The following is a 13360-nucleotide window of genomic DNA, read 5'->3' on the forward strand; positions in this document are numbered from 1 at the left end:
ACTGGAGGAAGCAAGGATAGTGAAGTGTTAACCTGTTTCCCTAGAATTGTTTTGTTTCTATATAATTGTTTTGAAGATTAAGTGTAATAGTTTATATGGATAGCAACTACCTCGATGCCTAGTGCACCATAGCTGCTTTCTGTAATCATTTCAATTTCCTTCTTCTCTTTTCCAAAGTTGTACCAGTAATTTAGTAGCAAAACTGGGCCTAGACTCCCAGGCTTTTGTTTACCAGTCCAGAGTTCTTTGTTAATGGACTGCTGATCTATAAACAAAGATGAAACATAGGAATTTTAAAGCAAATATTCACAACTTATCCTGGAATTGCTTACAAGCTGACAGCTATCCAACTTATTTTTAGTTTATGTTTAAAATGAATCATATGTTCCAAAATGACTGACAGAAACACAGTTTTGTTTCTGAAGCCAATTCTTTTCCATCATTTTGGACATCATTCAGAGGTATAACAGACTTTCAGGGTGTTTAAAAGCATTCATCCACGACAACAACAAATGCTAATTATCATAAAAAATAAACAGGTCCTGTTAACATCGTTCTAAGAATTTCTCCTACTCCAGCACTATACTTCATCTACCATCCCATCTGTTTTGTGGGTGGGAACGAAGACTGGATGAAAGTATAATTATCATGTATCAAACTGGACTACACAACAAAATAGAAATGAATATAAATGGGAGGAATAGCATACATAATAAATCTGGAAAGGAAAAAAGAAACATATATAAAATGCATACTGCATCATGCAGTAAGCAGCAGATACACAAATTCATAATGAAGTTATTAATGTTTATCTCATTGGGTATGAGGTGGATTTCTCTCCCATTTCAGTTCACAGTCCTAGCTGTCATCAGATTTTCTCCCACATGATCAAATAGTCATCTTGTTCACTTGGGAAGTTTACAAATTCTCTCTGTTAAGTTCTGTTATTAAAATTCCACCTTGAGGGCTTCCCTGGTGGCACAGTGGTTGAGAGTCCACCTGCTGATGCAGGGGACGCGGGTTCGTGCCCCGGTCTGGGAAGACCCCACATGCCGCGGAGCGGCTGGGCCCGTGAGTCATGGCCGCTGAGCCTGCGCGTCCGGAGCCTGTGCTCCGCAAGGGGAGAGGCCACAACAGTGAGAGGCCTGCGTTCCGCAAAAAAAAAAAAAAAATTCCACCTTGAGACTTTTAAACATATCCAAAAATACAAAAAAAAAAAAAAAAGCCTACTTCTATATATTTATGAATTCATTTCAAAGACAATCTTCTATCTTAGAGTCAGTTCTATCCTCTAAAAAATCAAGAATAGCAAAGTTCTAAAAGTGTGTTAAATTAAAAGTAAATTAAAAGGCCAGTTACAAATGCAATTATTTCATTACAAATAATATTAAAAACATGAACAACCACATATCCCTAAATAGAAACTAGAAGCTCAAGAGGGGCCTGGAGTTTGTTTCTTTTACTGGCATATACTTACACCTGGTACTGTCCCTGGAATGTAGCAGGGGCTTAATCAATGTTTGTTGAATTGAATATTGCATAAAATGGAGCATTAACATGCTTTTTTCCCCTCAGAGGATTTTTAAGGCATACTTACTCTATGAATAATTCTGTAATGACTCTAGGTTAGCATTCATATTTAAATAATCAAAGACTTTTAGAATATCCAAGTATTGATGTCACCTTCAAGTGATAGTAGTGGTGAAGTTTCTTTTAAATATTAGCTTAAACTATTTTTTTTTTTTTTTTTTGTGGTACGCGGGCCTCTCATCGCCGCGGCCTCTCCTGTTGCGGAGCACAGGCTCCGGACGCGCAGGCTCAGCGGCCACGGCCCACGGGCCCAGCCGCTCCGCGGCATGTGGGATCTTCCCGGACCGGGGCACGAACCCGCGTCCCCTGCATCGGCAGGTGGACTCCCAACCACTGCGCCACCAGGGAAGCCCTAGCTTAAACTATTTTAATAAATGTAATCTTAGGTCAAGTCTCTGTTAAAAGTATATACATCTAATTAACTATTTCTCTATTTAAATTTGTCTCAATGATATAAATATTTAGAATATTATTCAAACCAAAAGATCAACTACATATGAAACATTACTTCACCAAACTATGATGTCACCTTGATCACAAATCCCATTATCTCTTTATTCAGTCACTCAAGAACAACATATGTGAAGTAAAAATGTCAAATACATATACATACAAACAGAATAATGAGGAAATGTGGTATGTCATAAACATTTTGAACATTTGCCAAATTTCTTTCTACTATGAGGAGTTTTAAGATAATAATAAATATATAATATCACATGTATAACATACATATATATGTATAACATATATGTGTATATATATACCATGTTTATGTGCATATACATATGAGGATATGTGATATTTAGTCAGAATTCACCTGAATTATATCAGAAGAGAAAGGAGAAGTAAATAAACTATGGATTCATGCATGTGTATTCATATTTGTATATTTCTATATATGACCATCCATAAACATAAGTGGACCATTTTGTAACTGAGCATACCCTGGAGTATCACATTACACACCCTCAGAGAAACCATTCACACAGAACCTGCCATTCATAATTTGACATATAGAACTTTACCAATGATAGAAAAGTAATGATTTGGAATATAACAATGCAATAAATTTAACAGGTCTAATTTAAGCTTAAAAACACATCAAAGGTACTTAGGTTATTTTTTTTTTTTTTTTGCGGTACGCAGGCCTCTCACTGTCGCGGCCTCGCCCGTTGCGGATCACAGGCTCCGGACGCGCAGGCTCAGCGGCCATGGCTCACGGGCCCAGCCGCTCCGCGGCGTGTGGGATCTTCCCGGACTGGGGCACGAACCTACGTCCCCTGCATTGGCAGGTGGACTCTCAACCACTGCGCCACCAGGGAAGCCCACTTAGGTTATTTTTAAGGGCTTTTATTGTTGTATTTCTAAAGTTAAAATTTTTAACAAACATTTCACTCTTTTAAATCAAAAATGCAAAATTACACTATTAATATGTATTCAGACTTACTCTTTCTTATCCTAAGTTTTAAAATTTTTCAAATTATTTACATTATTTTTCCAACCCTGTAACTCCCTGTTCTCTGTTCTCTTGGGACAGCTCCTATCTGTCAATTTGCAAATGGTCAATTTTATTGGCAAAGGGACTAATTTCTGCATGTAGTTCTAAATACTACATTTATAAACAAAGTGAGCTCCGGGTGTATTTGGGGAGAATTTAAATTCAAATGAATTTCAATTTTAATGTAAACATAAAGGTATAGTGAAATGTTCTAGAATAAAATATTTTAAAATTCTAACTTAAAGAGCACTATTTAGACTAGTGATAAACATCTTAATGTGAAATTTCTTATCACTAAGTAATAATCAAAATAGTATGCAGTTCCTTTACCAATATAACTTCCAAGGAAATTAATACTTTATTTTTATTGTTTACGTTCTTATATTTCTCTGAGACTTGTTTTTATCTGATACCTCAAAATAACCATTCATATATAAAAATAATAACATACATTAAAACAAGAAAGCACAGACCACCTCTAGCCAGCAAATATTCATCTAAAGACATGGAAATAAATACAACTTAGTAAATACTATTTTCCAAGTCCCTAAGCTATATTTACATATGAACAGTTCCAAAAACTCAGAGTATTTCAATAGGTACTTTAACGTGCTATCTAGATATAAAGGTTATTACTTTTCACACACATTCTTTGCACATAAACAGCGATAGAAAATGTTAAGGCCAAAGTCTGAATTTCTTTTTTTTTTCCCTGGATTTCTTGATAAGCTTCAGTGACAGCAAGTTATGAGGCTTTACTCTGGGAAACTACCCTGAAATTAGTAGAAAAATTCTTTGAATGAATATTTCAATATTATATTTCACATTATCTCTATTCTTCATCCAATACTATGGCTCACAGTAACATCCTTCCTAGAACAAAAGTGCTTATTTTACAAATATAGAAAAAAAATGTGTATGATTTTTTCTTTGTTTGGACGTATGAAATTAGTGTTAATGTTTCATTTCAAATGTTTTCCTTCCCTTAATTAAAAAAAAACACAAGAAAAGAACAAAAACAAACAAACAAAAAGAATACAGTAAGAATCTCGAATAAGTTTCAGAAAATTACCTATATTTAAAGCATAGCTGCAAAGGCTACAGATTTTTCTTACCAGTGCTGTCATCATAGACAACTGTGACAGTTTTCCACTTGAAGAACTGCACCAAGTCCAAAATGGCACGGCTGAGTGAAGAGAAGTCTGGGTAGAGACTGACATAGAAGGAATCTTTGTTGTCTGACACCTGGTGCTTCCAGCGGGTCTGGATGTGGGGAACTCCCAGAGCATTGCAGATCGACTGCACTGCATTTGCTGAAGAGCTGTGTGAAGGCCCGAAGATGGCAGCCACCCCAAGAGACAGCTGATCACAGGCTGAAGAGGAGATAGAAGTCTGTCAATAATGAGAGGAGAGATGCCAGTGTGCCAATATTACCATATTATTATTGTTAACCCAAAGGCATCATCTTGAAGGAAGATTTGTCTTTAATATAACTTCTGCATCTAGCTGATTTTACATTTTGTCTAACTCCAAACATTTTCAGTTTGTTACAAGGGAAACTCACCTAGACACCTACAGCTCAATGTTCAAATAATTCTACAAATAATGTCAAGGGAGGAGAGGAGGAAGGAGAAAGAGGGGGAATATTCTAGGATTTAAGGGGAGAGTGTTCATTTTGGAAGAATACTTCATATCGGGGAATAGTGTTCTTTCCCAAATTCACTGGTCATTCTCTACAATTTCAAATTCTTAATCAGAAGCCATTTATCTTCCACTGCCCATCCAAAAAGCTATGGCTACACATAGCTAAGTATCTGCAAATATCTGATGATATAGGTCAAGCAGTGCATACAAACACCCATACAAAACCTGACATGAGTCATAGAAGGTGATTTCATAGGGATTAATCTCATTGAGTAGGAAGAACATCAAAGTATGTCATTAAATAGATAAGTATTTAATCGTCTTTATTTATTTGGCTTTTGGATACTATAAGTCTTCTATATTGTACTGAATTACTTTTTTTAAGTTTATATTGGGTTGGCCAAAAAGTTCATTTGGGTTTTTCTGTAACGTCGTATGGAAAAACCCCAAACGAACTTTTTGACCAGTCCAATATTTACTTGTAGAAAAGTTTACTCACATCAATAATAATTACAGTAATTAAGAGAGACATAATTAAATCAGAAGGTATTCAGATGGGAACAGAAAGACTGTGACGGGACTTGAATTTCTATAAGGTACACTAAAGCAACTGGCAAGTTCGGGTCTAGAAAGTCAATAGTTATTGGAAACATGAAACTCATCTTTAAATATTTGAAGATCTGGCCTGTGAAAGAGGCTAAAGTTTGTTTCATTTGACTGGAAAAGGAAGAATTAGGGCAAATGTTTAGAAGTTTCTCACAAATTTTGATACAATTTAAGGGAAGTAAGAAATGTTCAAAAGTGGAAGTTTGCTCCAAGAGGCAATGGTTTGTATATCCCTGCAAATATTTCAATATGACTAAGGAGAATTGTTATTGGGATTTAGGGATCAATTAGGTGTTCAGATTTAATCCCTCACAAATAGTTTGTGATTCTACTGTGCAAAATTTTCTGATATTTTCCTTCAGAGATTTTGCCACATAAAATACAATTTCATGGATGGATTCTTAAGCATAGAGATATTTAATAAATAAATTTTAGTTGGAAAAAAAAGTTTACACTTTCTTCAAAAATTCAATATGATATAAATAAACAATTTTTGAATACATAGATTCTTACTTTTAAAATAATGATTAGAATTCTAAATCAGTAGAAAGGTTAGAGCCTAAAGTTTTTCACTCACACAGGTTTTAATTCACATACATTGAAAATAAAAGATCTTCCTTCTCCAGATTTTTGACAAGTCACAAATCAAGAAAGTTAAAAACCACTCTATTAGTTTACATAGAACTTTCTGAAGTGTGTTCAAATAAGAAATAGAGTTTTCAGGTATCAGAGGAGTCACTTAAAAGCAATGTATGATTCAAATAATAATTCAAGCTCTAGTGCATCAAAGTTTATTTATGGAGCAAAACAGTATTATCTACTAAAAGTATAAGACCATATATCACTGAAAATGTTTACATTTAGACATTTAACATATATTCTTGCCTTGGAAAAATTATTTTTTAAAAAATTTTAAGAATGTCCAAATTTATTATTTGTTATTTTGTAATTAGTCATAAATATCAGTATTACATATATATTTATTGAGGCCCCATAAGATTCAAAAACTATATTAGATCTCTCCTTTTTATTATCTTTTATATATTGCTGTGCCCTCCAACCAGCAATAGGTTGACAAGAAAGAGCTTCACAAGACAAGTTCCAAACCTCGACATCCACCCTTTTAAACAACTCACAAAGAAACTTATTCATACACTTACTTGAGCTTTTTCAGCTTCAGGCCAAAGTCACTTAAGGAACTGGATTCCCAATAGATTTTTAATGGGTGACAAAATTTGTAAATCCTTTTTAATATTTTGAAAACGAAATGAGTTTACCACCTGATAATTTTGCTAAGATATTCGCAAGATAGTAAGCTGTTTGTTGTTAGAACATTCTAGTCCACTTTTTTTTTATGTTGCTACTTTGAAGTACCATTAAGAAATCTATTAATACTTTATTTATACTGCACTCATATTCCATATTCTTTGGTCTAAATTATTTCATTTGAGACAGAGCTTCTTCTTCCTAATGGAAATAATCATGAACTATGTCAATAATCAAATGCACTTGTCTTGCAGTTAATGACTTATTTTGCAATTATGATGACAAATGTAGTATTTCACAATAACCTTTACCCTTTTTTTCAGCCTTCAACACCTTTCATCACCCTGACATGGTTCTGAAATGTGGAAACTTATTTTTATTCATAAAGATATGAATTCAAAGGGCAAGCAGAACATAGGTTTTGATAAAAACATGTAAGCTGGGGGAAAAGAAGGATACTTTCACCTCAAGAAATATTGTAGCTTATTAACTGCCATTAATATTAATGAGTTTAGAAGAAATCTGTACCAAGTTAGAATTATAAATAATTATGTACATTTCTATGAATGTAAGGTAGCTAATAAAACAATAACTGGCATTACAGAAAAGCAAACATTGTTTTAAAAATATGAATTTAGAACAAATGCTTTCTAAGTCCACTCCTTTGAGAAAATCTACTTTATGAAATTTAATTTCTGTTACATGAATCCTAAACATGCAAAAGAAAAGATCACCTGCTTAGACAAAGTAAGCCTATGAAAACATCTCTCAAAACATATTTATTACTAAAACTGTTTGGTTAAAATAATGCCTCGATAATAGTTTCTCTATTACTTCTTTCATATAGGTATTAAAGTCACATTCCAAAAATTATATTTCTATTCTTATATTTAAAACACAGTTTTACAAAATAATAAAATAAAATTCATAAGGTATTTTTATTATTTCTTCGTATAATCCGGTTTTCATATCATTAGCCATTTATTTTCAGTCACCAAAAGAAACATCAAGTGGTTCAAAAATGGGCATAGACTATACACAAATGAAAGGTTGTTCAAATTTTTCCAATTAAGGTTAGACTGACTTTTTGAAGTCACTTGGAACCACGGAACTTTCAAGGTAGTCAGAAAATTGAGACCACAGTAATAGAGTGGAATTGACATATAATGCAAATAAAAATGTAAACATTGATTGTAAAACTTCGTAAAATCCACAGATGGTATTGTTTTATTTTAGAAAATTCTTAAAATAGGAATAGTTTAGTAGCAAAACAAAAGGATTAATGGGGTAAAAAAATTTTCACTATCCCAGACTTCACTGCATTTCATGTTATAAGCAATTGTTTTCAGTAGGTAATCATATCACTTTACCTTCCCTGATAAAATTTATGTGCAGTTTGAAAAGAAACATTTGCATGAAAATATTCCTAATGACTTATTAATTACTTTAGGGATTAAGAAATCTCTTAAGAATAGCTGAAAATTTGAATTCCAGAAAACATACAGTTAAATATCTATCAATTACCTTTCTTGGATGCTTCAAAACTGTCATAGAGGTTTATCTTCTGGGTGTCATAGGTTAGGGTGGTATTGGGCAACAAGGTTCTGTTTCTGTTGATTGTGTTCACAGCAAATCTGAACGCAAGCTCCTCGGCTCCCATTGGGCCAGATTCCACATATTCAAAGATACCACCTGGCAGAGAAATAAAATAATCACACAGTTCTTACAAGATAGAGAAAATCTGGGAAGGTTTCTGTGCTTTTATGTATGAATTTGTGCACTTACGCGCGTGTGTGTGTTTGAGTGATTTGTCTAAGTACATGAAGTTTGTGCTTACATTTTCTATGAATTTGAATATTTGGTATGTGCCCTTTAAGATAAATCCACACTGGCAAAATTTCTTAGATACTGCTACCAAAATTTACCATGATTTGAATATGATTTTGCCTTTTTATTTAGTAATTGCTTCTTTTAGGGCCTAGGTATATATAGATCTTGCCTTAAGTACTGAACATTAACCCTCAAAATTTTGCACACAGTTAGAAAATAATCAATCCTCTATATTGATATAAAGCTATAAAGTTAACATTGGGAAAACTGTATTAAATTTGTCTCTATTAATTCAGAAATCAGAATTCTTTTGCATAATTTTTACGGCACTTACCATGTTAAAAGCCCAAAATACTTATTCACTTGCAAATTCCAGCATCTTACTTGCAAGAAAAAAGGACGAAGTAGCATTTTGCTATTTGTTTTACTCTAAATCCTTTTTCGAAAACCACTTGACATTTTTGAAAGATAACTCTCCCAAACAGTGCAAATCCCTTAGTCAGTGAATAACACTGCAGCATATAATTTTGGCCATACAATGTAGACTATAATTTAAAGACACGTCCTTTCCATTTGTCACCTTCCACCAGCTGTGCCTCAGTCCAGTTCCCTCATTTGTGTCCCAGCCTTGACATCATCACTCTCTTTTCAGTTATAAGTGACCTAACTGGGACCTTTGTCTCCAACAGAATCTCTTCCTTATTGCTGCTTTGGTGAATGGAATGAAAAAGGGAGCACCTGAAAGCTGTGACACCCTCCAACCTCTGTCCTTAGGAAACCAGAACATTAAAATTAAAGAACGTTTATTTTTCTCCCTTTCAAATTTCACACCATGTGCTCTCAGCACCATCATTCACATATTAAACTCCCTTGAACAGGGCATTTCCACAGCTTGCAATCCATACCTCATCAAAAATCTTTTGACACTTGAATGTCAGGTGACTATACTATCAGCAAACTACCTATTCTAAATTAGTAAGAAGTCATGGTATAGTAATAATTCCTCTAAATGTGAAGAATTAGGACTCAGAAGATACCACAGTGATTGGAAAAATTTATATTCAGGAAGCATTGGAAATTTGTCATTTTACACAGTATTAGTTAGAAATATTTCTCTCATTTTTTCAACTAATTTGATGGTGTAGTTACAGAACAATCAACTGTGTGAAATTGTACTCCAAATATGTTTAAAATCTTTGGTGACTTACGCTAAGCAGAAGGATATTAAGTATTTACATGCCTAATGGGTGTCAAGAACAAAATTAGATGTCTTATATACGTGGAGGAGAACAGCGGTATGAGCATGGACTCTGAAGCCAAACTGCGTTCACATTCTGGCTCTGCCACTTGTAACCCAGGTAAATTAGCACAGTTGCTTCAATCCTCAGTCTGAGTTTCTTCAACTCTAAAGAAGGTATGATAATGGAGGCTACTGCATAGAGTTGTTGTAAAGGGCAAATGTTATCTCATAACAAGTCACTTAGAATCAGTGGCTGCCATAGAGCAAACATTCCATAAGAGTTTAAGGTTTCACTAAATCTTCAAAGCAACCCCAAGTAGTAAAATTTTACAGGAAACAATACTTTGGCCAAAGATCATGCAACTTATCAAGTGATAGAGCCAACATTAGAATCTGTTCATGCCTGACTCCAAAGCCCTTGCCTATTCCACTACTAATTACTAGTTTTCTTCAAAATTTCATTCAGGCAAAATACACAGAAATTCCTAAAATGTGAGATATGATGACTTTAATAATAATATGTAATCAGAATTGTAAGATCTTATATATGGAACAGAAAAATAACAGAGTAATTGGAAAGTACTTAACCTTAATTAGGAATACAGAACCAATTTTAGAAATGCAAATCTGAAGTTATTTCTTAATGGCAAAATAAAATGGAAAAACTATATCTACTTTCCTTAGTTCAAATTTTAATTTGAATGTGGTATAAATACAAAATAAGGATACAGAAATGGTCAACACATGATGATAGTGGGTTAAAACTTTCCTATCCTTCACCTCTCTTCAAAATAACAACCTACTTTGAATATTATGTGCCAGAGTCTTCTAAAATTGAAAATACACCAACCCTGTGACCCAAAATTTCACTCCAGGATATATACCCAAGAAAAATATGTATACATATTCATCAGAAAACATGTACAAGAATACTCATAGCAGCATGGAATAAATGCATCAGTGAACAACTACATTCAACAGTAAGAGATGAATCTTACAAACGAAATGCTGAAAGGAGTCAGACACAAGGGAATATTGCTGTATGATTTCATTTTTTAAAAAGTTCCAAAAATGGTGTTGGGTGTAGGTGCAGGGAGGGTGAATGATGGGCTTCTGGGTGCTGGTGGTATTCTGTTTCTTATCCTAGTTGCTTGGATATATATTATTAAGGCTTTACACAATGGTTTGTTTATTTTGGTTTATATAGATCATCCTTTAATAAAATTTTACATTAAAAAACAATTGCATAAAAGTGCTAAGGCTTTTCTAAGTTTGATAACAGAAGCAGTAAAAATAAGGGCAATATTGCTGAATGTAATTTGAATATTTGAAAAAATTCATAATCAAACTCAATAAAATGATTAAAGGAATATGAAGAAAATATATGAAAGTATGTTAACTAAATACAAACATATATATTAGAAAAAAGGTTGGTATCTTCAATATAAAATAATATTAACAAGAAATATAATCACTCCAATGGAAAAAGTGGCAAAGAATATGAAGAATATGAATAGATAATAAATACTACATGCAAAGAATCAATGAAGACATGAAAATGTGCAAATATAGAAAAAAGAAAGATTAAAACAATGAGATGGGATTTTTATAGATCAAAATTATGGAGGTATGAGAAAAAGTACAGTTGAACAGGAAAATAAATTGATACAAACTTTCTTGAAAACTTTTTGTTAATCTATCAAGCTTTAAAAATATCATACACTTGAATCTGCTAATTCTACTTATAGGATATAACCTTAAGAAAACTGTGGGCGATTTAGCTACAAGGGTGCTCACTTTGTTCATAAGAACAATGTGATTAGAAATACTCTGAATATCCAATGGGAGGGGATTATTTACATAACTATGGTACATTTAATTAATAAAATACTCTGCATCTAGCCATTTTTTTCTATAGAAGATATCTGATGACGAAACATGCTTTATAAGAAGTTACAATTTGCACTTATGCTTAACAAAGTATCAAGTGTGGTTCATTTGAGATGATAGGCATTTGATTAATTTTCTTGTGTCTGTTTTAAATAGTTAACAATGAACCTGTGTTAATCTTATAACTTTAAAAAATGAATAAAATATGTTTTAAAATGAAGCTAGAATATTAAGGGATAGCAGAAAATAGGAGAGTAACCAGAGATAGTATGAAATTTCAGGATGTCTATGCATTTGTTTCTTTTCTAATGAGAAAGACAACATATTTATTTGATGGGGGAAAGAACCAATAGAAAGAGAAAGTTAAAAGACAGAAAAGAGAGGGGACAACTCATGAGTTATAATCCTCAAGACCCAAAGAGGATCAAATCTAAAGCATGGGAAGTAGGCTAAGCCTTGGATAGGAGGACACCTTACTTACTCAAGCCATGAGGCAATTCTCTGTAATCTGTTGATGTGAAGATGAGCAGAGAACTGAGAAAGTACATATTTCAGTTCTTTTCTTTATGAAGTAGAAAATAAAAGTTTATACATTTGATTCTCTGAGGAAGAAATCAGCTATTTTTATTCTAAAAGTATATCTTTGGTTTTAAAACTTCCTAATAAAAAATTGAAAGGCAAAGCATTTTTTCCATCCATTCTTAGACCTGTAAAAGGGTAGTTGTTCACATGATTTTGAACAGGGCTTATTCTCTTATCTTGAGAAATAATATTTATTTCATGCTATGCACCTTCTATACAAGGTGTTTGCTTCTAGACTTATTCTTTTTATTATGAAGTGTCAGAATTGTATGTAGCATTTCATAAGCATGTGGTACATGAAGACAGAATTGCTACCCTAAGGAGTTCACAAAAACATGTTTGGTGGATAAAATACATTTCAGGGTAATAAAGAACATAGAAGAACTATATGATCTTAAAGCAGCATCTTAGTAATCTATAATTAAGTGTTTCCAGAGACTTGTACCAAGATTCACACAGTTTCACATTTTCAATAATCTATAGACCACTTTCTCATTATCATCACCTTCCTTAGTTTCTATTGGATACAAGCAAAAATTCACCGCTTTCTTATACTTACCTTTGGCTTTCTGAAATTAAAAAAAAAATCATATAAGATAATCATTCTCACAATTTTATTTTTGTTTGGTTTAATTGTTTTGTCTCTTTGTTTGTTTTAATTTAGGAAAGGCCATCACATCTCACATAACCTCCGTATCAAGCGACAGGCCTGCAATTCTTTCTCCAAGCTTATAGTAAAAGTTAATAGTTTTCATCATTCTTTAAGAGGCTTGTTAGAGAAAAAGGAGAGAAACAGAATAGAATAGTCGTCTTTCCCATAAGCAGAGTTGCCCCACTTTGTTTAGCAGATACAGAATCCCAAATGGCAAGGAATCCCTCATTTACACAGAACTCACAACACTGCCACTTTCCCTATCACAGGCTCTGATTCACAAAAGAACAACATTACCCAAGACTTGAAGTAAAAGATTTATATTAGTCAACTGCTAAAGCCTATCCATTTTTTTTCTCTTTTAGGTCCATTTTAACTACTACTGAGGATTGTATGACTCATAAACCTGTGATGGACGTGCCAACCAATCTCACGTCTAACTTCTAAGACTGTTCAAACAGGTCCTATCATAAAGTAGATACAGTGTCTTACAGACATTCAGTTCAATAAAGGAATCGATGTTGTGAATGATACATCATCTGTTATCCTCTCAGAAGAT

The 13360-nt window shown here is 33.2% G+C and overlaps 1 protein-coding gene across 3 annotated transcripts in view; it reads right to left on the minus strand.

The window, feature by feature from the left end:
* GRIK2 (glutamate ionotropic receptor kainate type subunit 2) overlaps nucleotides 1-13360 on the minus strand; it is a gene marked incomplete at both ends in the record, with an annotated part of 633053 nt that overhangs the window by 387588 nt on the left and 232105 nt on the right. For all 3 annotated transcript variants that reach the window (XM_082855302.1, XM_082855303.1, XM_082855304.1), the window contains 2 exons: nucleotides 4207-4464; nucleotides 8132-8299. In XM_082855302.1, the coding sequence (XP_082711428.1) occupies nucleotides 4207-4464; nucleotides 8132-8299 (426 nt within the window). The remainder of the gene's footprint in view (nucleotides 1-4206; nucleotides 4465-8131; nucleotides 8300-13360) is intronic.

This window comes from Leucopleurus acutus, assembly GCF_964270905.1.
Source record: "Leucopleurus acutus genome assembly, chromosome: 15".
Classification (NCBI taxonomy): domain Eukaryota; kingdom Metazoa; phylum Chordata; class Mammalia; order Artiodactyla; family Delphinidae; genus Leucopleurus; species Leucopleurus acutus.